The sequence below is a fragment of the Ovis aries genome, chromosome 10, assembly GCF_016772045.2.
Source record: "Ovis aries strain OAR_USU_Benz2616 breed Rambouillet chromosome 10, ARS-UI_Ramb_v3.0, whole genome shotgun sequence".
In the NCBI taxonomy this organism is placed as follows: domain Eukaryota; kingdom Metazoa; phylum Chordata; class Mammalia; order Artiodactyla; family Bovidae; genus Ovis; species Ovis aries.
This window is the reverse complement of record NC_056063.1, coordinates 20,741,456-20,764,838: the sequence shown is the minus strand read 5'-3', so window position 1 is coordinate 20,764,838 and position 23,383 is coordinate 20,741,456. Positions and strand designations below refer to the sequence as shown.

At 42.9% G+C, this 23,383-nt stretch overlaps 1 protein-coding gene across 3 annotated transcripts in view; it reads right to left on the bottom strand.

The window, feature by feature from the left end:
- Positions 1-1,884: 1,884 nt before the first annotated feature.
- The window catches only part of RNASEH2B (ribonuclease H2 subunit B), an 84,404-nt gene continuing 62,905 nt past the window's right edge, over positions 1,885-23,383 (bottom strand). Inside the window, exons 10-11 of one of the 3 annotated variants that reach the window (XR_006060939.2) lie at positions 12,665-13,045; positions 1,885-11,922 (exon numbers count right to left, since the gene is read on the bottom strand). Coding sequence is in view for 2 of the 3 variants with exons in the window: in XM_060394370.1 (XP_060250353.1) it covers positions 13,013-13,045 (33 nt within the window). In the remaining variant the exon portion in view is untranslated. Of the gene's footprint in view, positions 13,046-23,383 lie in introns of all 3 variants that reach the window. The other 2 variants (XM_060394370.1, XM_042254752.2) reach the window with 2 other exon arrangements.

Here is a 23,383-nt window from a genome sequence, read left to right as displayed (position 1 = left end):
AGAGAAGCCTCTAACAGTTTCTCAAGTGCCATTTTGAAAGGTCAAGACGCCCAAATTTCCAGGGATAATTACTTGAACCTGAATAGTCTATGAATTTGCCTGCGATTAATGAGCATCAGAAATTTACACACATGCATAAAATCATTAGTCCGTTTAGCTTCCCAAATATCAAAACACATTTAGAAAACCATTCAAAATTTGTGGCCATCAACTGATGATAGAAAACAATTCAAAACCCTCTGATTAAAAAGGAATTGGTTTTACCTTTCCTTCTCTTTAACACACTTGAAAATATTATAATCTTGTGATTGTGACTATTTCAAAGTGATTGTGATTGGCAAAATCAGAATTGGTTTTGACCCAGCTCTTCCAAAAAATGTGTGTGTGTATTTATGTATTAAGCAAACTCTCAGGTAACGTATGTATGGTGACTCTATGTATGTGCATATTCTATTACCACATCTTTTTGGCTGTGCTGGGTCTTAATTGCAGCATGTGGGATCTAGTTCCCTGACCAGGGATTGAACCCAGGCTCCCTGCTTTGGGAGTGTGGAGTCCTAGCCACCAGACCACCAGGAAGTCCCCACCTTAACATCTTAAGAGAAGTAAAGCAAATTGCTGGCCAATGAAAGTACCGACAAATCAGTACTTGCCTGCAACAGTGCAGGAAAGCTTTCCATTAACCATCCTAATAAAAACATATCAAACTTCTTCACACGTGATCATGGGCAATGTGAACTTTGAAAAACCATGCCCTTTATTGAAAGAAATAAAATGAGACGGGGCAGACCACATAAAAACCAAATGTGGGATTTTTCAGATTTCAGTCTTCGTACCCTGGAGGAAATCTATTTAGACTGAGCCACGGTTACTCATGGAAGTGTCACAGTTCTCAGCTGGACCAGGGTGGAGAAATGGTTGGAAACCTCTGATTTAGATCAAATGTCAATAGTGGTCATCGTTAGGAACAAGAATTATGGGTGACTTTGTTTTTCTCCTTTATGTGTTTGAGTTTTCCAAATGATAATGTAATGGGCTTTCAGTGAGATACTGAAGTGAGGGGGAGTGGAGCCAGGCCACCAGATTTGGATTCTGGTTCTGCTGCTCATTGACGCTCAGTTTTCTCTCTGAAGAATGGCAACCATCACACTGCCTACATCAGAAAGTTATGATCATTAGCAAGATAATGCTAGCAAGATAATGCTAACACAGGGCCATGTACATTAACTATGCCATAAAGTTAACTTTTTCAAAACAATCGTGTCCAGCCCCCGTCTGTATGGTTTCTTACAAAAACAGGAAAAAAGTAGAAATCTTGTCTCACTGATGAAGACTGTTATTTTCATGTGCCACATTGCCTGATTTCCAGGTATAAGTGAGGACTCCCTCCAGTTCCTTCTCCGATACGCTTCCCTGTGTTTTTAACTTGTAACACTCAAAGCAACCTGAAACTCATTTCTTTATATACTGGAATCAGCCATCATGTTGATGTTAAGTCACCAATTAACAAATGGCTTGTGAAACTGTGAATATTTAACGAATGGCTTTCGTGAGCCAGCACACCACTAGCTATCTTCCACTTTGACAATGTTAACATTTTAAATTGCACTTTAAAGGATAGTTTGGGGTTGACAATGAAGGACAAGGGTCATAACCTCAGGCCACTGCAAGTATGACAGTTTGTAGGCAATATTACCAGCTGTAACTAGCCATAACTGATGCACTATTTTCTGAGTTGATTTTAATTATCAACTCAGAGGTAACTAAAAGAGAAGGTAACTGAAAGAGAAGATTCCTTGAAAATATCTAGGATTATAAAACAAGTAGGCCCGGATGTTACTTTCCCATGTAGCTCCAGCGCTGTAAGGAGCAAGGTTGAGTCGCTTTGGATTTAAGATCCGAGTATTTTATTTGTCAATTCACTTCAAAAGTCGAAATAATATAGAGGGTGTATATTACGAGGTCTCTCTTCTATCTCCATTCCTGCACATCCATTGTTCTCTTTATTTCTTTAACAGAAGTAAACACAGAGGCATTTGTATTCCCCACCACTTCCTGTGTTACTAAAAAGATACTATTTACGCTGTTCTCCACTTAGCTTTTTTCACTCAACAACAAAACCCAGAGTGTCTCCATGTTGGTATATAGAGGATTTATAACTGCATATGCTTTCCTAGGTGGCTCAGTGAGTAAGGATGCATTTGCAGGAGATGCTGAAGATGCGCGTTCGATCCCTGGGTCTGGAAGATCCCCTGGAGGAGGGCATGGCTACCCACTCCAGCATTCTTGCCTGCAGAATTCCATGGACGAAGGAGCCCAGGGGCTACAGTCCTGCGGTCGCAAAGAGTTGGACTCTGAAGTGACTTAGCAGGCATGCATGATTTCATCATGTGGCATGTTAAAGATGGCCCCCAATTGTTTGTCTCACTGATAGGTGAATTCTTGAATATGTGGTGGCCTTAGTGACTTCTTTGGCCAACAGAATACAGTGCAAGTGAGGCTGTTTGTAGGTCAGGAGTGAAGAAGCTGTCTGTTCTTGCCTCCCGTCACTTGAGTCAGGAGTCCCCGGGGAGAAGTCTGATGCCCCTGAAACCTGCATGCTGTGAGGCAGCCCAAGCTAGCCATGTGGAGGGACCTTGAACAGAGATGCTTGGCTGGTCCCCAGCTAGTTCAGCCATGCTGGCTCACACCTCAGACAGGGCAGGGAAAACTGGAGAACTCATGATTCCAGCTCAACTACCAGCTGTTCTCCATGAGAATACCTAAGTGAGATTTCCCAGCTGAGCCCCATCAACCCATGGGGCGGAAAGAAGACACTGTTGTTCTAACTTCTATATGTTGAGGTCTTTGTCACATAGCGGTTGGTAAACTGAGTACAATAGGCAGGTACATGTGATTTATTTAATTAGCCCCTCATCGATGAAATAAAAGACTGGCAACAACCTGAATGTTCAACCAAAGATGCAATGGTTAATCTTGTTGCCTGTATATCTTTTTATGCTGTTGCAAGTATGTAATTTCCCAGAGCTGAAACTGAGTCAAAAAATGCATTTGCAATCTGCTTTATTTCTGTTCATTTAGTGTCCATTTCCTTGCCCATTTTTCTATTGGCTTTTTCTTTTACGTCTCAGTTTCTAGAAAATCACTTCTGTGTGATATGGTGCATGTATTTTTTCCCACTTTGAACTTTATGTTGATTTTTGCAATAAAGAATTTTGTCTTCCAAATTTCTGTTACTTTTAGTATTTAATCTTTGATCCACTTGGAATTTGTTCTTATGCATACCTGTAGTTACAAAATTATCTTGGTAGTATTATACACGGGGACATTTAATTTAGGGAGATTTGACATCTTTATGAAATTCACTCCTTTTAGTCAAGGATATGGTGTACCTCTGCATTTGTTTAAGTCTGCTTTTGTATCTTTCAGGATCAATTTAAAAAGCTTTTTTCATATAGATCTGGAACATTTTGGCAACCCATGCCAGTACTCTTGCCTGGAAAATTCCATGGACAGGGGAGCCTGGTGGGCTACAGTCCGTGGGGTCGCAGGGTTGGACAAGACTCAGCACACATACTGGAACACTTCTTAGCTTTAGTCTCAGTTACTTTAACTTCTTTTGTTCCTTACTGTAAGTATAAAAAAGTCTTTTCTTGGGTTACATCTTCTAACAAGTTGTTTAAATGCATGAAAGCCTTTGAAAATTGTATATTGATTTTCTATTAAGCCACCTTGCTGAAGTCTTTTTATAATTTTCTTCAGATGATCCCTTTGAGTTATCCAAGTATAAAAATTATGATTACTTTTCAATTTTTATATGCCTAATTTCTCTCTTTGCTAACTGTTTATAACATTTAAATCTTATTCCTGACTTTAATAGGAATGCTATTGGTATTTCTCCTTTAAACACGCTGACTCTCAATTTGGTTTGTGTTAGGGAAGAACACATCTGTTCCTAATTGCTGAATTTACATCAATAATTGACACTGAATTTCACTTTTAAGCATCTAAAGAGATTAGTACATATTTTTCTTTGATCATTAATATGGTGAATTCATATAACTAGACTTCCTAATACTGAACTGAAACAGAGCAGGGCCCTGTGGTCCTTCCCTGTCTACTTCCGCTATGTCCTCAGCCTGCCTTTTGTCTGTGGAAAAAATTTAGCCAAAGAATCAAGTTTAATCAGAGAAGTAAGAAAATGCAGAAATAAAGAGAAGCGGTCAAACAGGACAAAAGAGTTTAGTCAGTAAGTGAAGTCAAGGACCTTCCTTCTCGAGGGCTAGAGCGAATATTCTGAGCCACTATGAGCTGTCTTGTGGAGACTGAAACCCCTACCAGATGGAAGAAGTTAACGACACGGATGGCCAGGCTGGAGCCGAGACAGACGCTGTCACAATTCTAAGAATTAGCCTCAAGGAAATGGGAACGAACCAACCCCGCAACTGTACTTAAAACAATCACGGCGACACTGGTCAGACCGCTGATGACTGCGAGAGCTGACTGCTGCTTCTGCATGGAGCCCCCTCCCTTTGTTCTGTCTCTATGTGGGGGAGTCAGCCCTTGACCAGGAGTTCCCCACCCCACCCCCTCACCCCAACTGGTCAACAGCCTCCGAAATAAAGCAAACTTTCCTTTCCACCAACCTTGCTTCTTTTTTAGCTTGTGAGTGGCGAGCAGCCCGACCCCACTTTTGGTAACAGAACTACCTTTGCACTGACAAAAACCCCCACTTTATCACATTGCATTAATTCTTTAGAGTTGCTGGAGTCTATTTGGTAATTAAAAAAAAAATGTTTTTTTATCATTTGGCAGGCAGGGCACCCAAGGCATGTGGGATCCTTGTTTCCCAACCAGGGACCGAACTTAGGCCCCTGCATTGGGAGCATGGAGTCTTAACCACTGGACCGCCAGGGAAGTCTCACGTTTGGAAATATTTTGATCATATTTTTGCATCAGTTTAAGTTTTTTTTTCAATTGTACACATTACCAGGTTTTTATATCACTATTATGCCTACCTTTTGTGTCCTATTTAATAAATCTTTTCTATGCTCATATCCATTTCATTTTGCTTGGTTTTTCTCATCTTGATTCTCTAAGTTCCTTACTTAAACTTTTCTTTTTGTCTCTTTTTCCTTCCAGTTCACCCTTGTTTCTTTCTTTTCCTCCCATTTCTACCCTGGACCCTGCCAGTTCACACACTGTCTCGTCTTGTTATCACTACCAATAGACTTGTGTCTGTGTTTTGTGCCCAGCTTTTGTAGCGGTAACTGCTTCATTAAATATTTTACATTTGTAGTAAAATATTTTACGGTGTTTTCATTGGCTCTCTGGCAATATTTTATCTGCCATTTACTTTTCCTGATCTTTTCTGGTTTTATATCTTTGAAATAAGCTGGATTTGTTCTTTTTGATGTCTCACCTTTGAGGCAGGTGAGTTTTTCTTGAACCAGAAATTTGCAGATCACCTCCTAGCCTAGTAGGAATTGTCGTTATGAACCAAGGCCTTATGCTGGCTATAGATACTAATATCTTCTCCCCAGCCAGTGAAGATAAGCAGCTATGGGGTTTTTCAAAAAGCATCTTTTTTTTTTTTCCCTAATGTATTTCAAATTGGAGGATAATTGCTTTGCAATGTTATGTTGGTTTACTCTACAACAACGTGAACCAGCTGTAAGTATACATACATTCCCTCCCTCTTGAACCTCCCACCCACACCCCTGTCCCATACACCCCGATCTTCCTCAACCTCCCTTCCCCCAGCCCCTCGGTGGCCGAGCACCAGGCTGAACGCCCTGTTCTATGCAGCGGTTTCGCACTAGCTGCTTCACACACGGCAGTGAATATGCGGCGATGCTGTTTGTCCCGCTCTCTCCTTCACCTGCTGTGTCCACAAGTCTGCTTGTTCCCTATGTCAAAAAGCATCCATCCTTTCCCCCGCTGCATCTAAGCAGGGCGTTCCCTGCGAATGTGCGATTTTTAAAACCCCATCACCTCTACTCTACACAACCAAACTGAGTCCAGGGGAGTTTCTGCTGCCTGCTTGTGCATGTCCCTCTGCTGTAAACAGGAGGCTGATTCTGTCCCTCACCTCTTTTACAAAGCCGTTTTGCTGACTGCTCCTGATACCTGCGGCCAGGCATTCGCCTCTCCTCGCCCTCCTAACTGCTCCACGCTTCTTCTAGCCCATCCACCTGCTTTGTTTTTTTTAACTCCCTCCTACTTTTTCCTGAAAATGGAAACTTAATCTTCATTTCTTGTTTTCCTTTTGCTTTTTACAACTTCAAAGAAGAAAGACAGCTCCCCTCCTTCATCTTAAACCAGAAAACTACATAGATCTTAATCTTGCAAACTCTGGCATGAAAAGCCTCAAGGCCTGAAGCAGCTAACTCTCAACATCTTTTAAAGAAAAAGAAAAGGACAGAGGATTCATCTGTCCAGGGTATATAGACATCTTGAAGCCTCAGGTAGATTTGTTGCTGAGCCGGGTTCATTTCCCTGTTGCCCAGCAAACCAAAACGCCGAGATGCCAAAGCCTGCAGCAGAGAGGCCGGAGAAGGAAATGGCAGCCCACTCCAGTGTTCTTGCCTGGAGAATCCCCGGGACGGGGGAGCCGGGTGAGGTGCTGTCTATGGGGTCGCACAGAGTCGGACACGACTGAAGTGACATAGCAGCAGCAGCAGAGAAGCAACTGAGAAAAGAGGTCTCCAATTTGACTGTCAAAAGCTCGGGGCGCAGAGACTTATGGGATAAAGAATAAAGAAGCTGGGCGGTCTAGGACGTGGGGAGCTTGAGACAAGGTGATTGGTAAAAGGTGGGGAACTGCAACTAAGCTACACATTCCACAAGTTCAAAAATGTAGGCACTTGGAGTGACCTGAACGTGGGGTTCTTGGCCCTCTGACGTCAAAAGGTCACCTAGAGGACACTCGCATATGCCCTGTTGGAGAGTTGGTGGTCCCAACCAGTCTTAAGTGGCTTGGCTCCAACTAGACACAGGTGAAGCCAAGTTTCTGGAAGACAACTCTTGGGCAAACCTTGTTTAGGCGCCACACTTCTTGGAGGACATGCAAGTCTTGTAGCAACAATTAAAACCACCTTGATGGATGAAAACGGGTTACAGGTGAAATGGATTAACTGATGATTACACAGTTTCAGGGTTAAAATATTTAGGGTATTTTCTTATCCTTTGGACCTCATTTTTCCAGTGAGGGGAAGGGCTCTCTAAAAACTTCAGACAGGATGGACAACCCAAGGTTTAACAGCAAGACACGAATCTTGAGCGGTGGAGTCTAGGCTCCAGGCTACTTGGATGCGGGAGCAGCTTGGGGCTCTGAAGTGGAAAGCAGAGAACTTAACTTGTGGAGAGAAGTTACTAGGACCTGGCTCTGGGCTAGGAGCTTTAGATATGTTCCTGGGAGCACATATTGTTTCCAGCTCCATTTTAGAGGCATGATAACAGGGGCACAAGGGGTTAGAGAACTTATTTACAATGGCAGAACCAGGATTGAAATGGCCAAATGTTCTTCCCAGAGCAACTCGCACAGGTGTGTAAACCCTGTAAAGACATGCATGGGCTGAGGGAACATTCTCAGGCTCCGGGACCCTTGCTTCCTGCCTTCCTTCTCATCTCCATGGCAGTTATTTAAAAACCAGGCCTTTTCATACTTTAAATATGTACTGACTTAGCTTCTAATCCCAAATGCAACCAAAATAACAAGATCCCCTCTGCTCCTGGTTCCTTGATGAGTAGATCCAGACTGTGTTAAGGTGAACGGGTTCTGGTTATTCAGGCCGGTGCTCTGGAAACTGTGCTCTAAACAATAGGGTAATCGAGTGAAGTCAGGCAGAGAAGGAGAAATATCGTATGACATCCCTTATATGTGGACTCTAAAAAAAAAGGGTAGAAATGAGCTTATTTACAAAATAGATACAGATTCATAGGCTTAGAGAACCAACTTATGGTTGCCAGAGGGGAAGGATGGAGGAAGGGATAGTTAGGGAGTTTGATGGACATGTACACACTGTTGTATTTAAAATGGATAGCCAACAAGGACTTACTGTACAGCACCTGGAACTCTGCTCAGTGTTATACGGCAGCCTGGATGGGAGGGGCGTTTGGGGAGGACTGGATACGTGTTACGTGTATATGCATGGCTGAGTCCCTTCGCTGTTCACCTGAAACTATCATAGCGTTGTTAACTGGCTATATCCCCATACCAAATAAAAAGTTAAGAAAATAAACAACAGGGTGTTCATTTACAAACACTTTACCAAATTATTTAGACAAATCATCTGTTTAAAAACTAGACCAAATAGATACCTTTGAAGACACAAGGTATATTTTACCCAGATCATTTCTTAAAAAAGAATCCACAAACCCACTGGTGCTTTTGAACATGTTAAAGGAAATAAGACACTGCATTTTGACCACTTTTCATTTGTTCACTGATGAAATCAATGCAAGTAAGTTTGATATTTTTTTTTCTAAAAAAAGGTAAAAAATTCATTTCCTAAAAACACATTTACTTAGAAATTCATTTTACCTTATGAACTTCTTTGACCTTATAAACTTGTCAGCAGAGCAAACTGGGAGCCAGTTTCCTGCAGCTATAAACTCCAACAGTCTTTTTACAAGTCTTTATTCTCTGGAAATGTAAACGCTTGTGTTGAAAAGTATTCGCTGGGGAGATAAATGAGCCACAAAATGATTAGTGCCTGCTCAATCATTTGTCACCTCTGCCCTCCTTGTTAAAATGTAAAAGCGACTGGAGGGCTTTGAAAGGTGAGCCTTTCTTAGCACCTGAGTAAATGAGGTCTCCTGACTTTGCTTCTGTCCCACCTGGGTTGCCTGGCCCCAGGGCCCCTGGACAGGCCATGTCCTCCCAGGCCTCCTCAGTAGCCTTTTCGGACTCTTCCAGGGCAGAGGTCATGACCACAACCTACCTTGGCATTTCCACCTTTAGGCCACAGTATCCAGAAGAAAATTGAAATCATATTCTGAAGGGATTTCCACTTTTCCATCTGAGCAAAGGGCAGGTGGGTGTACAGTAGGTGTGTGTGTGTGCTAAGTCACTTCAGCCATGTCCAACTCTGTGCAACCCTATGGACTGTAGCCCGCCAGGCTCCTCCACCTATGGGGATTCTCCAGGCAAGAATACCTGAGTGGGTTGCCATTCCTTTCTCAGGGGATCTTCCCAACCCAGGGATCGAACCTGTCTCAGGTTTCCTGCACTGGCAGGCGGGTTCTTTACCAATAGCGCCACCTACTGGAAGCCCACACAGTAGGTGCATTCACTGTTAATTCTCTCTGCTCCTGTGAGCCTGGCCTTAGGACGTGCCTGCCTAAATCCAATCATTCCATCCCAGGTCTAGCTTCTCCATGGAGCCCTCCATCTTTTTATAGCTTCTCTCTTCTGTTCAAGAACCTACATTTCCATCCACTGACAAGCCAAACTCTTCTGCTGACTTTCAAGACCCTGGACAACCTTCCTCACCCAGTTTATTCCCCACTGGGTTCCCCAAGCAGCCCTGCTGGATGTTACAAAGAAGAGAGAAGTCACAGCTTTGCCGATTAGCACTGATGCATCTCAGGGTTGGCTGTCTTTCACAGAGAAGAGTGAAGGACTGGCAAGGGATGGGTTTACATTCACTGGACGAAAGCACTTTCTTGAGACAGTAAATGACATGTACACCCTCATCATGGACAATGAGCTCTTATCACAAATTCAAAATAAAATTAATGAACTTCATTTCATAGGTCAGTGAAGCATGCATTGGGGGGGGGGGGAGGGGACAGCCATGAACCGTTAGAAACACCGTTCCCAGGAATGACTTTGTTCTGCACTGTCAAGATGTCCTTAGTTGTGACCCACTCTGGCACGGATCTGATTTTTACAGTTTTGAGTTCTCCTGCTTGCCCTAGCGGCTTCCCCCGGGTGCTATTGAGATAAAAGGACTTATTTCTCCCTCTGATCCCTGTGCCTGCCTGTTGGCTGTGAGCTAGAAGACCAGAAAACAGAAATTATAAGAAATCTTCCAAAAATAAGAATCGGTTGGCCCTGAGTGTGAGCCTGGACCTTGGGAAATGTGATTGTCAAGGTGGAGATAGGGGGGAGGCAGGAAAGAAAGGGGAGTGGAGGTATAAGGAGGGGCTGCCCACTAATTATACCCAGATCTCTAGGGCTGCAGCCAAGCATGTCTTTTTTAAAGGTTCCAGATGATTCCAAAGTTGCACTGAGCCCAATACCGAGTTTCACTCTGCCTGATCAAATTGGCTGACAATGTACAGACATGGTGAGGGATGGAGGGGACAGGGAAGCTGGAAACTGCTCCGGGGCGGGGGCAGGGGCGGGGGCGGGGCAGGGAGGCCGCAGGTCCTGGCCCAGGGCTCCCCCACCCCCATCACAAATAAAGAACATTCATCTTCATGAGAAAGACATTCTGACAGGCTTTGACGCTGCTAAATTTCCTGAACCATTTTTTATTCTTCCTTTTTCAGAAGTATGTACTTTCTTTGGGTCATTAGAATGTAGTCGATAACATATTTCTTAGTTCTTTTGAGAATTTCCTTGGGACAGACTTAGCCCTTGGCTTCTGAGGTCATTTTTGTTTCAAAAAATAGGTAGTAAATCATTTGAAAAAGTGAAAGTATTTAGTCACTCAGTCGAGTCCGACTCTTTGAGACCCCATGGACTTAACTTTCCCCTAGGGAGCCCGCCAGGCTCCTCTGTCCCATGGGATTCTCCAGGCAAGAATACTGGAGTGGATTGCCATTTCCTTCTCCAGGGGATCTTCCCAACCCAGGGACGGAACCTGGGTCTCCGGCATTGCAGGCAGATTCTTTACTGTCTGAGCCACCGGGAAAGCCCAGTTCATCATCTATGAGGTGTCAGGTACTGTGCAGGGTTCTGGGTTACCATGGTGTGTTGAACAAAACCATTCTGACATTCGAATATTTGCTGTGCGGACTCACAGGAGTCCTGCAACTGTCCTCACAGCGGAGATTTATGCAGCGGTGTAAGGAGGACATAGAGCCGAGTTGCAAGCAAAAAGAACAGGCGGAGTGGGAGGAATCAGGTGCCGGCTTCGTCGGGCTTGTCTCCCCCGGAGAGGGGTCACTCGCTCCCCTGAGAGCGCACCCCACAGCCAAGTGCGGCCACGGGCGCGTGGTGACCGCTTGGGAGCCCACCGGAGACTCTGGGCTCAGGTCTTTATTGGGGGGCTGGGCACGTGGGCACCCCCTGGGCAGCACGTCCCCAAGTTCCGAGGCCTGGAAGGAAAGCAGGTGCTTCGTACACACCACAGAGCTGGAGGTCCGGCAGGTGGGATGGGGGACTTCAGTTCCCACCGGAGAGGAGAGTCATTTGGTTACCGTCTGCTAGAGAAGGAAACTTGGGGCCAAAATATATTGCCACCTACCTCCAAGAACAGAGTTTCGGATTGTGCAAGGAGAGGGCAGAAAAGCTGGATTTTAACTCCACAACTGTGTATTAAACTGTATGTTAGGCTCTTGACTCTTATCCACATGGTCTGGCTTATCAAATAGATGAGTTCTATTGAGCGCCCCCTCTTGGAAGCCTGTGGTACATACATCCTGAATTCCACAACGGACTTCTGGAACTGGGTTTTTAGAGATGAGTGTGTGTGTGCTTAATTGCTCAGCCATGTGCGACACTTGCGACCCCATAGGCTGTAGCCTGCCAGGCTCTTCTGTCCATGGGATTTTCCAGGCCAAGAATATTGGAGTGGGTTGCCATTTCCTTCTCCAGGGGATCTTCCTGACCCAGCAATCGAACCCGGGTCTCTTACGTTGCAGGCAGACCCATTACGGACTGAGCTCTGAGGGAAGCCCCTGGAGGTGCGGATTTCCTACAAATACCACACAGCATCAGCTCCAGAAGTCTGGGAGTGTTGAAGGTCCCTGTGTGAAAGAAGTATATAAAAAATTACAGCGTACTTTCCAGAACCTACTTACCTGATGGAGGAAGACAATCAGAAGCAAAATTATTTCCTGAAGAGGTTTGGGGTCCTGTCTGAGGCATGAAGATCACGCGCGTGGCTTCCAGCTCTTGCAGAGCAAGCTCACCAGTTCATGAACTCCCTGACCTGTTTGCACAAAACCTCCGGCCACCCCTTAATCATACTCACTATGCACAGAATTCTCTGCCAAATTACTTTTTGGCATCTACTTCTAACTTTCCCCCGTATCTTATGCCCTCACTGTAAATAGTAATAATAACGCACATATTGGACAAGTCTTTTAAAAATGAAGCAAAGTTTACAACCCCAGCAGATCATAAAATGCACATGTTCAGGTACTGTTATGAATTAGAAGCTGCCAAAATTGATAAGGAGTAAAGAAAGGTCAGGCGCTTTTTTTTTTAACCACACTGAACGGCTTGCAGGATCCTAGTTTCCTGACCAGGGATTGAGCCCGCGGAACAGCAATGAAAACGCCAAGTTCTAACCCCTGGACTGCCAGGGAAATCCCCCCTCCCCTTTTTTTCTTTTCTTAAATAAGTCTAGAAACTTGGTTTGTCAAAGCTTCTGGTGTGGAACCTAGTACTTACAGTCACCACATGCCAACCTAAAAGTGCTCTCTTAACCCCAGGAAAGCAGAGCAGGTCAGTGGGGTCCGGCATAAGAAATGACCTGAAACTCACAATGAGCCATCTCTTCCCAATGTGTTGCAATCTGAAGCACCAGGCTGTAAAAATCCACAGCTTTATGGCAGGTAGATCAGCAGAGCACTGATGTGGCCTGAATTCCTCAGGGCAGGTTCACATTTGGGGTGCTTTCTAGTTCCATGACAGTCGCCTCCACAGGGAGCTGCCACTGGTCGAAGGGACTAGTGGTATTGCTCATAGAAATAAAGCATTCCTGGTTAGTCCTTTAAAATGCTTCCTTTGGCATCTGGTGATTTTCTAGAAAGTGCAGAAGAAGTTGTATGTAGCCCTTCGGGAGAGTCTTAAGTCACAGGAGAAGCAGGAGAGCCTTGCGTGGATCTGCTGTCACTTGTCCCTTTTCTGTCTTCGTGCTGCCACCTAGGGAGAAAAGGAAAGCAGACGTATCCTGGTGAGGAGACGCAGTCACCTGCAACCCCGGGGACCGCCTGCACCTTCACAACAGGCAAGCGAGGCTGGCGGGTCCAATCCTGAGACCAGCGGCTGTGCACTTGGGCTTCAAAGAGAAGCCCTCAGAGCTTCCCTGGTGGCTCAATGGTAAAGAATCTGCCTGCCAGTGAAGGAGAGGAGGGTTTGTCCCCTGACCCGGAAAGATCCCACATGCTGCGGGGCAACTAAGCCCGGGAGCCCCAACTACCGAGCCTGTGCACCATCGCGAGAGATGCCACTGCAGTGAGAAGCCATTGCGCCACAACAAAGAGTAGCCGCCACTCGCTGCAACTACAGAAAGCTCGCGCAGCAACTAAGATGCAGCACAGCCAAAAAACAGATAAAATATATTGAGTGATGGTTGCTCAGTCATGTCCGACTCTTCATGATCTCACGGACTATAGCCCACCAGGCTCCTCTGGCCATGGAATTCTCCAGGCAAGAATACTGGAGTGGGTTGCCATTTCCTCCTCATATATATATACATATATATACACGTATATATATGTGTATATATATAAATATATATGCATATAAATGGGCTACCATGGTGGCTCAGACGGTAAATAAAAAGAGAGAAGCCTTCAGACAAAGGAAGGGATTTCCATCTAACAACCTCATTCTAGGGTCAATGTTAGACTGCAGGAGGTGGGTGAGACCCAGTATTCCTTCCAGTGTTCAAAGGGAGTGAAATACAAAATAACATTCAGGTTGCCCATACTCAGGGAATGGACACCCTCATTTTCGGGGAAAAAAAAAGAAAATTCAAGAAACACATGAAAAAAGGTTCTAAGATGGATAATTCTTAAATAATTTTTCTCTTTTCCTCATGCAGATCCAATGTATAAAAGAAATGAATACAGACTTGCTGGGGGAAGTAGTCGTCCTTAATATCCCCCTGAAGAATGCCATGGAACAAGCGTGACTGCTGAAAGCTGGTTTCTGAGGACTAAACGTCAAACATAATTATTGTGGAGCTATGTTATCAAAAAAGATGTTGATAGAAGCCAAGTTTCTATGCCATAATGTGGATAAGATGGGGCAGAGGTGAGACCTTTCCTGACCACCGATCTCACCAGGACTCTGGCCACCTCCCAGTCCAGCATCTTCCACAGCCCCCAGCAATGCCTGACAGCCCCTCTCTCCACCTCCCTAGAGCAAAAACTTCTTGAAGGCAGGTATTTTTGTCTGCCATGTAGTCAGCTGCATTTCCAGTGCCCAGACAACACTGGCACAAAGCTGGGGGCTCTTAAAAGAATAAATGAATCTAAGCCCTATTCCTTGGCTCCTTTTTTCTTTTGAAAGAACTAAGAACTTGACTAACTTTAATTTTACACATTCTGATCAAAACACATGTGTAAGGCAGCAGTTCTCTTAACATTGTGAAGAGGCTCTGATTATCTGTAAATTTGGTGCTTCCCTCCGCCCCCTCCCTGCCTCAAATACCCTTGATTAGTGTGAGACCATCACAAACATTTATTAACCAAAGTACAGTAACTGCTAGAAAGCTGACAGCTGAATTAGAGACTTGACATGCAAATGCATAGGCTAAGTGGAAGCTTTACTTGAATTCTGGCTCAGCGCTGCTGAGGATAAAGTGACCTGCAGAATTCATTAGGAACAGAAGCAGGATTAAATCTGATTTTCCTTTCTTAGGACAAAATTCACAATTAAAACAGACTCCTGAGGGATCTGTGCTCAGTCATGTCCGACTCTTTGTGACCCCAAAGATTACAGCCCGCCAGGCTTCTCCTGGCAAGAATACTGGAGTGGGTTGCCATTTCCTACTTCAGATACTGAAGGATAAATGGCCATAAAGCTGTACATAAAATGACAAAAACCTTGTGGAGGCAAAAAAGAGAGAGGGCTGGGCTGGGCTTAAGAATGGAAGAACAGTGCCTGGTGTGGCCACTCAGTCTGGGTGACTTCACTTTGACCATCTATAAAACAGGGATGCACCCCCTTTCTGGTCTGCCTTAGACGGTTGTGGTAAAGAATTTAACTGATACAGGGTTGCTGTAAAACCTGTAAAACTATTAAACATAAGGTACTTTTCATCAGTCTAATGACCCCAAGGAGTATATAAATCTGTGTTTAAAAAGGTGTATGAATCTAACCGTTTCTTCCTTAATAAGATGAGGTCAAACCCTGTGGGCATCTTCCAAGGACACTAAAAACAGCCTTTCACCTGCCTTCCTAGACTCAGAGCTGCTTGTTTCTCACCAAGAGGTTCAACTGTATAAAGTGAAAGTGAAAGTGAAGTCCCTCAGTCGTGTCCAACTCTTTGCGACCCCACGGACTATAGTCTATCAGGCTCCTCTGTCCATGGGATTTTCCAGGCAAGAGTGCTGGAGTGGATTGCCATTTCCTTCTCCAACTGTATAATGCAGCGATATCTGGAGAGCTCCAAACTGTGGGTTAGTCCTGGAGAAAGGACTGTTTGGGCAAAAAGAAACAAAACACCAAAAAATAAACAAACAAAAAAACGTGACACAAGGCAGCTAGTTAAGTTTAACCAACTGCAAGAACCGAGAAAGTCAATCTTAACCTATGTGAAGAGGTTGTCTTTCAAATCTGGTGAAGGGGTGACTTCTCAGGATATAACAAAAGTCAAAGTTAGGGGAAAGGGAATTAATTTGGTGCGGAGGGTTTGGGGGCCAGAAGTCCTAAGTTTAGCTTCTGGCCCATTTATTAGCCATGTGACTCTGGCTAATAAGGTGACCTTACTTTCTCAACTGTAAAACGGGGGAAATAATACCAATTGCCACATGGTTTCTGGAAGGATTTTAAAAACATAAATGCACGTGAGAAGCACTTACAAGAGCAAAACACGTGGTCGATCTTTATTATTACTTTCCAAGAATTTGCTTTCTTTCTTTCCACTGCAAAGTAATGTAATCTACGGAAAATGAAGACAAGAAACAAATCTATGCCAGGAACACAACAGCCAGAGCGAGCACGCTGGTGTATTTCCTTCCAGCTAAACAGATGAGATAATCCACCCAAGGAGCTCAGAGGAGGGCCTGATGCTTGGTGAGCCTGAGACGGATGCTCATCTAAGAGCATCCTCCTCACAGTATGGAGAAGAGGCTTCCAGAGCAGCCAGCGACCACAAGGCAGAACGCAGAACATCAAACAACCCAGTGGCCTAGTCTCATCTCACACGGAAGACACCACTGAGGGCCAGCCCAGCTAGTAGCTTGTCCACAGGTCAGCGTTGAGGCAGAATTAAGAATATAAACCCAGTTCTTTTAAATTAATTGGTCTTTTCAGACCAATTATTTTACTTTTTTAAAAGCAAACTTAATTTGAAACACGGCTGGTCATTTTTCACTTCACTCACTTCCATCTGTTTACTGTTACTGTTGTAAGTTTGCATGCAGTATAGACACTGTGCATTTAGTAAGTAAATGGGTACGTTTTAGTTCCTCATTTCCATATTGCCTTGGTGTCTAGCTAAGGCACCCCAAAAGAGAAATAGGATCCTGGCAATAAATTGTGGCACAATAAAAACAGATCCAAACTGATGAAACATAGTCCCACTTGGCATCCATGTGAAACCTGATGGAGGGGAATCTCCTCGGGAGTCAGAACCAGAGAGGCACAAACCTGGAAGATGAGAGAGCCTGAGGGCCAGAGCACAAGGAAAATTTAAACTGAAGATAAATCAGGCACAAAAAAGGAGAGAATGCTGCTAATCTGAGATCAGTTTCAGAAATGCATATGGTTGATGAAAACAATAGAGGCTCTTGTGTGTGTACACAAGTGGTTTTACAGTTGGCTGAAATTTTTCGAAGCTTTCTCCAAACTTGGCACATTAATAAAAAAGATAAATGAGGTAGGCAAGAGAAGCAAGGCGCCAAAGGATTTGAGGAAGGTATGGAACCCCAATGTTTGAGTAATAAAGTCTAAAAAGTCTCTAGTTTGGAATTCTTTACATTCAAAAGAAGGATAGGCTATATATGTGTATATAAGTCTGGTGTGTGCATAAGCGTGTCTATTTGTGTGTACTGGCATGCTTACATAAGCCCACACTGATTTGTTTCTCATATTATTCCCCCAAAGAGCATGTGGCATGTGTAACCCCTTCAGTATTTCACTTTTCAATTACTAGTCAATGCCTAGTCAACACTGCAAGTAAGAATCTTCATCTTGACATTAAAGGTAAATTCAAATATGGAAGACAAAGTTGATGATTTCACAAATTCTCATTTAATCGACAGCTAAGTCATGATGTGAGCATTTATCTAAAGCTCCTGGAATCTAATGCACAGCATAGTGACTACAGTTAATAACACTGTATTATATACTTGAAATTTGCTGAGAAAACAGACCTTTAGGGTTCTCATCACGCAGGTAAACATGTGATGTAATAAATACGTTACTTAGCTTGGTTGTGGTTATCATTTCACAATGTACATGTGTATTAGAGTATCACATTGTACACTTTAAATATATAACATAAATTTGTCAGTTATACCTCAATAAAGCTGAAAAAAAAAAAACTTCTGTGAAAACAGGAGTATGCAGACCACATATATTCTCAAACTTCAATAACTTAGATTATGGGCTTTATATGAATAATTTCTAAATGTCATGTAAAGGCAAAATTTATTAACACTAACACAGATATAAACAATATATTCTAACTGTGGATATCCTGACAGATAAAATGATTACAGTAAGAGCAGTTTAATCAACTGACAGAAGAAAATTCACAGCCCTTTATCCAGAGATTAATGATTATACCTATTTATTTCTATTACACCCTGGAGAAGGGATTAGCTACCCACTCCAGTATTCTTGCCTGAATTGCATGGATAGGGGAGCCTGGTGGGCTGCAGTCCATGGGGTCACAAAGAGGTGGACACAACTGAGCGAGCACGCGCATTTCTAAGCCTACACAAGGAGTTTATGAGTATGTCCTTAGACTTCAAATTTAAGCACGCCACCGAAAACTAATCAGAATCAAGCTTGAATTTCAAAGTTCAGCCATAACATGTCAAGGAACCCAATGTTGTACAGCAGATCATTTTCGGAGGTGTTCAGTTCACACTGATTAATTGATCAACTGATTATCTCATGCCTTTATGGACGGCCTACTCTGTGCTGTCCCATGTGAGGTGCTTTGGACATTGACTGTGACCTGGTCAGGCAAGGCTCTGTGGAGGGTGCGGAGGAAGACGGGGTGGAGAGCTGTAACAAGTAGGAGGGTTGGCAGCAAGGGAGGAAGGCCAGGAACTGGGTCTCTGAAAAAATGATGCCTGAGATAAGAAGTAAGGATATGATGGGAGCAATCATGTGAAGATCTGGAGGAAGGGTATACAAGATAAACTGGTCACACAAAGGCACTGATGTGGGACAGTGTGGCACGTTCAAGGACCAAACAGAAGGCCATATAATAACTTAGGCATTTTAAAAGACCAACACAGACCAAGATCATGACTTTGAGCCTTGGGGGAAAAAAGTTAAGTCTCAATTAGTGAGGACACTGGTTAGATTACTCAACCTGCCCACCTATCATGTATTGGGTTGGCCTCAAAGTTTGGATTTTTCCATAAAATGTTATGGAAAAACCCAAATGTGAATAGCGCAGAGTTCCTGCTCTTAAGGAGCTTACCTACAGCAGGGCTGATAATCCAGGAGTTTAAGTAGCCTTTCTCGCAACCTTTGCCCTTTGGCTCCTATGGCACCCTGCCTTACAACTATAGACGCTGTGGGGATTAAATGTTATTATTTGTAAAATGCTCAGAACAGTATCAAACACATAAAAGCTACACAGTAATTGTTGTTGTTAGTATCATTAATTACTAGTATTATGAAATGATCACATGAGAATCAGGACAATTTCAAGGTATCTCAAAAATTAAGAGGAATGTCAGAAAACAATAGACTAGTACTATTAAAGTGTTAAGGTCATTGAAAGACAAAGACTGAGAGACAAATTATAAAAAAAGAGGGAATATGCTCACTAAATGCAATGTGGAAGGACGGACTGGATTCTGGAATAGAAAAACAATATTTGTGTAAAAATAGGTGAAACTCAAATAAGGTAGGAGATTAGTTAATAATATGGTATTACTAACAGAGTTTTGCCAAGAGAACATACTGATCAGAGCAGACACCCTCTTCCAACAACATAAGAGAAGACTCTACACATGGACATCACCAGATGGCCAACACCAAAATCAGATTGATTATATTCTTTGCAGCCAAAGATGGAGAAGCTCTATACAGTCAGCAAAAACAAGACTGGGAGCTGACTGTGGCTCAGATCATGAACTCCTGATTGCCAAATTCAGACTTAAATAGAAGAAAGTAGGGAAAACCACTAGACCATTCAGGTATGACCTAAATCAAATCCCTTATGATTATACAGTGGAAGTGAGAAATAGATTTAAGAGACTAGATCTGATAGACACAGTGCCTGATGAACTATGGATGGAGGTTTATGACACTGCACAGGAGGCAGGGATCAAGACCATCCCCAAGAAAAAGAAATACAAAAAAGCAAAATGGCTATCTGAGGAGGCCTTACAAATAGCTGTGAAAGAAGAGAATTGAAAAGCGAAGGAGAAAAGGAAAGATATAAGCATTTGAATGCAGAGTTCCAAAAGAATAGCAAGGAGAGATAAGACAGCCTTCCTCAGTGATCAGTGCAAAGAAGCAGAGGAAAAAAACAGAATGGGAAAGACTAGAGATCTCTTCAAGAAAATTAAAGATACCAAGGGAACATTTCATACAAAGATGGGCTCAATAAAGGACAGAAATGGTAGGGACCTAACAGAAACAGAAAATATTAAGAGGTGGCAAGAATACACGGAAGAATTGTACAAAAAAGATCTTCACGACCCAGATAATCACGATGGTGTGATCACTCACCTAGAACCAGACATCCTGGAATGTGAAGTCAAGTGGGCCTTAGGAAGCATCACTACGAACAAAGCTAGTGGAGGTGATGGAATTCCAGTTAAGCTATTTCAAATCCTGAAAGATGATGCTGTGAAAGTGCTGCACTCAATATGCCAGCAAATTTGGACAACTCAGCAGTGGCCACAGGACTGAAAAACGTGTATTCATTCCAATCCCCCAAAAAAGGCAATGCCAAAGAACGCTCAAACTACCACACAAATTGCACTCATCTCACACGCTAGTAAAGTAATGCTCAAAATTCTACAAGCCAGGCTTTGGCAATATGTGAAACATGAACTTCCAGATGTTCAAGCTGGTTTTAGAAAAGGCAGAGGAACCAGAAATCAAATTGCCAACATCTGCTGGATCATCGAAAAAGCAACAGAGTTCCAGAAAAACATCTATTTCTGCTATATTGACTAAGCCAAAGCCTTTGTGTGGATCACAATAAATTGTGGAGAATTCTTCAAGAGATGAGAATACAGACCACCTGACCTGCCTCTTGAGAAATTGGTATGCAGGTCAGGAAGCAACAGTTAGAACAGGACACGGAACAAGACTGATTCCAAATAGGAAAAGGAGTACGTCAAGGCTGCATACTGTCACCCTGCTCATTTAACTTATATGCAGAGTAGATCATGCAAAATGCTGGGCTGGAGGAAGCACAAGCTGGAATCCAGATTGCCGGGAGAAATATCAATAACCTCAGATATGCAGATGACACCACCCTTATGGCAGAAAGTGAAGAGGAGCTAAAAGCCTCTTGATGAAAGTGAAAGAAGAGAGTGAAAAAGTTGGCTTAAAGCTCAACATTTAGAAAACTAAGATCATGGCATCTGGTCCCATCACTTCATGGCAAATAGATGGGGAATAGTGGAAACAGCAGCTGACTTTATTTTTCTGGGCTCCTAAATCACTGCAGATGGTGACTGCAGCCATGAAATTAAAAGACGCTTACTCCTTGGAAGGAAAGTAATGACCAACCTAGACAGCATATTAAAAAGCAGAGACATTACTTTGCAACAAAGTCCTTCTAATCAAAGCTATGGTTTTTCCAATAGTCATGTATGGATGTGAGAGTTGGAATATAAAGAAAGCTGAGTGCCAAAGAATTGATGCCTTTGAACTGTGGTGTTGGAGAAGATTCTTGAGGGTCCCTTGGACTGCAAGGAGATCCATCCAGTCCATCCTAAAGGAGACCAGTCCTGAGTGTTCATTGGAAGGACTGATGTTGAAGCTGAAAGTCCAACATTTTGGCCACCTGATGTGAAGAGCCGACTCATTGGAAAATACCCTGATGCCGGGAAAGATTGATGGCAGGAGAAGAAGGGGACGAAAGAGGATGAGATGGTTGGATGGCATCACCGACACAATGGATGTGGGTTTGGGTAAACTCTGGGAGTTGGTGATGGACAGGGAGGCCTGGCGTGCTGCGGTCCATGGGATCGCAAAGAGTCAGACATGACTAAGTGACTGAACTGTATTACTGTAAGGATCCTGGTTTTAACTGTACTGGTTACATAGGATGTTATGGTTAGAGGAAGCTGGGTAAAGGGAATATGTAAATTCTCTACTTTTTTGCAACTTTTCTATAAGTCTAAAATTATTTCAAAAGATAAAGACAAAAGAGAAGAAAGAAATAAACACAGAAATGTCATCGATTTAAGCAGCTATTGCCAATGTATGATATATAAGAGACACAGGTTTGATCCCTGGGTTGTGAAGATCCCCTGGAGGAGGGCATGGCAACTCACTCCAGTATTCTTGCCTGGAGAATCCCATGGACAGAGGAGCCTGGCAGGCTGCAGTCCACAGGGTCACACACAGTTGTACATGACTGAAGTGACTTAACACACACGTATTGTAACTATAACAAACTATCTGAAAGAAAACACAATGAGGAGAGAAATGGGAAGATACAAAAAAAAAAGGAACATCTAGAGAAGAAATTCCAATATATGAAATACAAATTCACTAGCTGACGTTAATAGCAGATGAAATGCTAAAGTCAAAGTAAAATTGAAAATGAAGAAAAATCAAGGAAAGGATCTATGGGACATCAAGTAGTTTAGCATACCTGTGATTGGAGTCCCAAAAACCAAGGGGGTGAAGAGAAGAAGGGGCACAGCTGAAGATCAGAATAGTGTTTAAAGAAATACTGGCTAGAAATTTTCCCAGTTTGATGAGAATAATCAAGAAAACAGAGACACAAATAACCAAAGCAGGTAAGAAAGGACTATCACTACAGGTTCACAGACATAAAAATATAAAAAGCAACTTATGCCAATGAATCTGACACTAAATGAAATAGATATCTTTCTTGAAAAACATAAATTACTAAAACTGGCACATGAAAAAGGAGAAAATTAGAATAGTTCTATGTCTAGTATAGAAATTGAACTAGTAATTAAAAAAATTTCTCAGAAAAAATAAAAATCACAGGCCAAATGGCTTTATTGGTGAATGATGTCCAACATAAAAACAATACTAATCTCACAACGTTTTCAGAAAACAGGTGATGAGATAATACTCCCCACCTCATTTAATAAAGCTACTATTACTCTGGTACCAAAACTAAACAAAATCATTACAAATAAGGAAAACTAGACCAATATCCCTCAGGAACAGAGATACAAAAATCCTTAACAAAATATTGGGCAGTAAAACACAATACTAAACATGAGAAGACCAAGTAGAGTTTATCCCAGGAATGTAAAGTCAACATTCAAAAATCAATCATTATATTTCACATATTGAAAGATGTTGTTGTTGTTCAGTTGTTTAGTCGTGTCTGACCCTGACCCCATGGAGTGCAGCACACCAGACTTCCCTATCCTCCACCATCTCCTGGATTTTGCTCAAATTCACGTCCACTGAGTTGGTGATGCCATCCAACCATCTCATCCTGTGGCCCCCTTCTCCTGCCTGCAATCTTTCCCAGTATCAGGGTCTTTTCCAATGAGTTGGCTTTTCCCATCAATTGGCCAAAGTATTGGAGCTTCAGCTTTTAGCATCAGTCCATCCAATGAATATTGAAAGTTGATTTCCTTTAGGATTGACTGGTTTGGTCTTCTTGTTGTCCAAGGGACTCTCAAGAGTTTTGGTTCTCCAGCACAATTTGAAAGCATCAATTCTGTAGTACTCAGTCTTCATGACCCAACTCTCACATCCATATACGACCACTGGGAAAACCATAGCTTTGACTAGGTGGACCTTTGTTGGCAAAGTGATGTCTCTGCTTTTTAATAGGCTGTCTAGGTTTGTCGTAGCTTTTCTTCCAAGGAGCAAGCATCTTTTAATTTCTTGGCTGCAGTCACCACACACAGTGATTTTGGAGCACAAGAAAATAAAATCTGT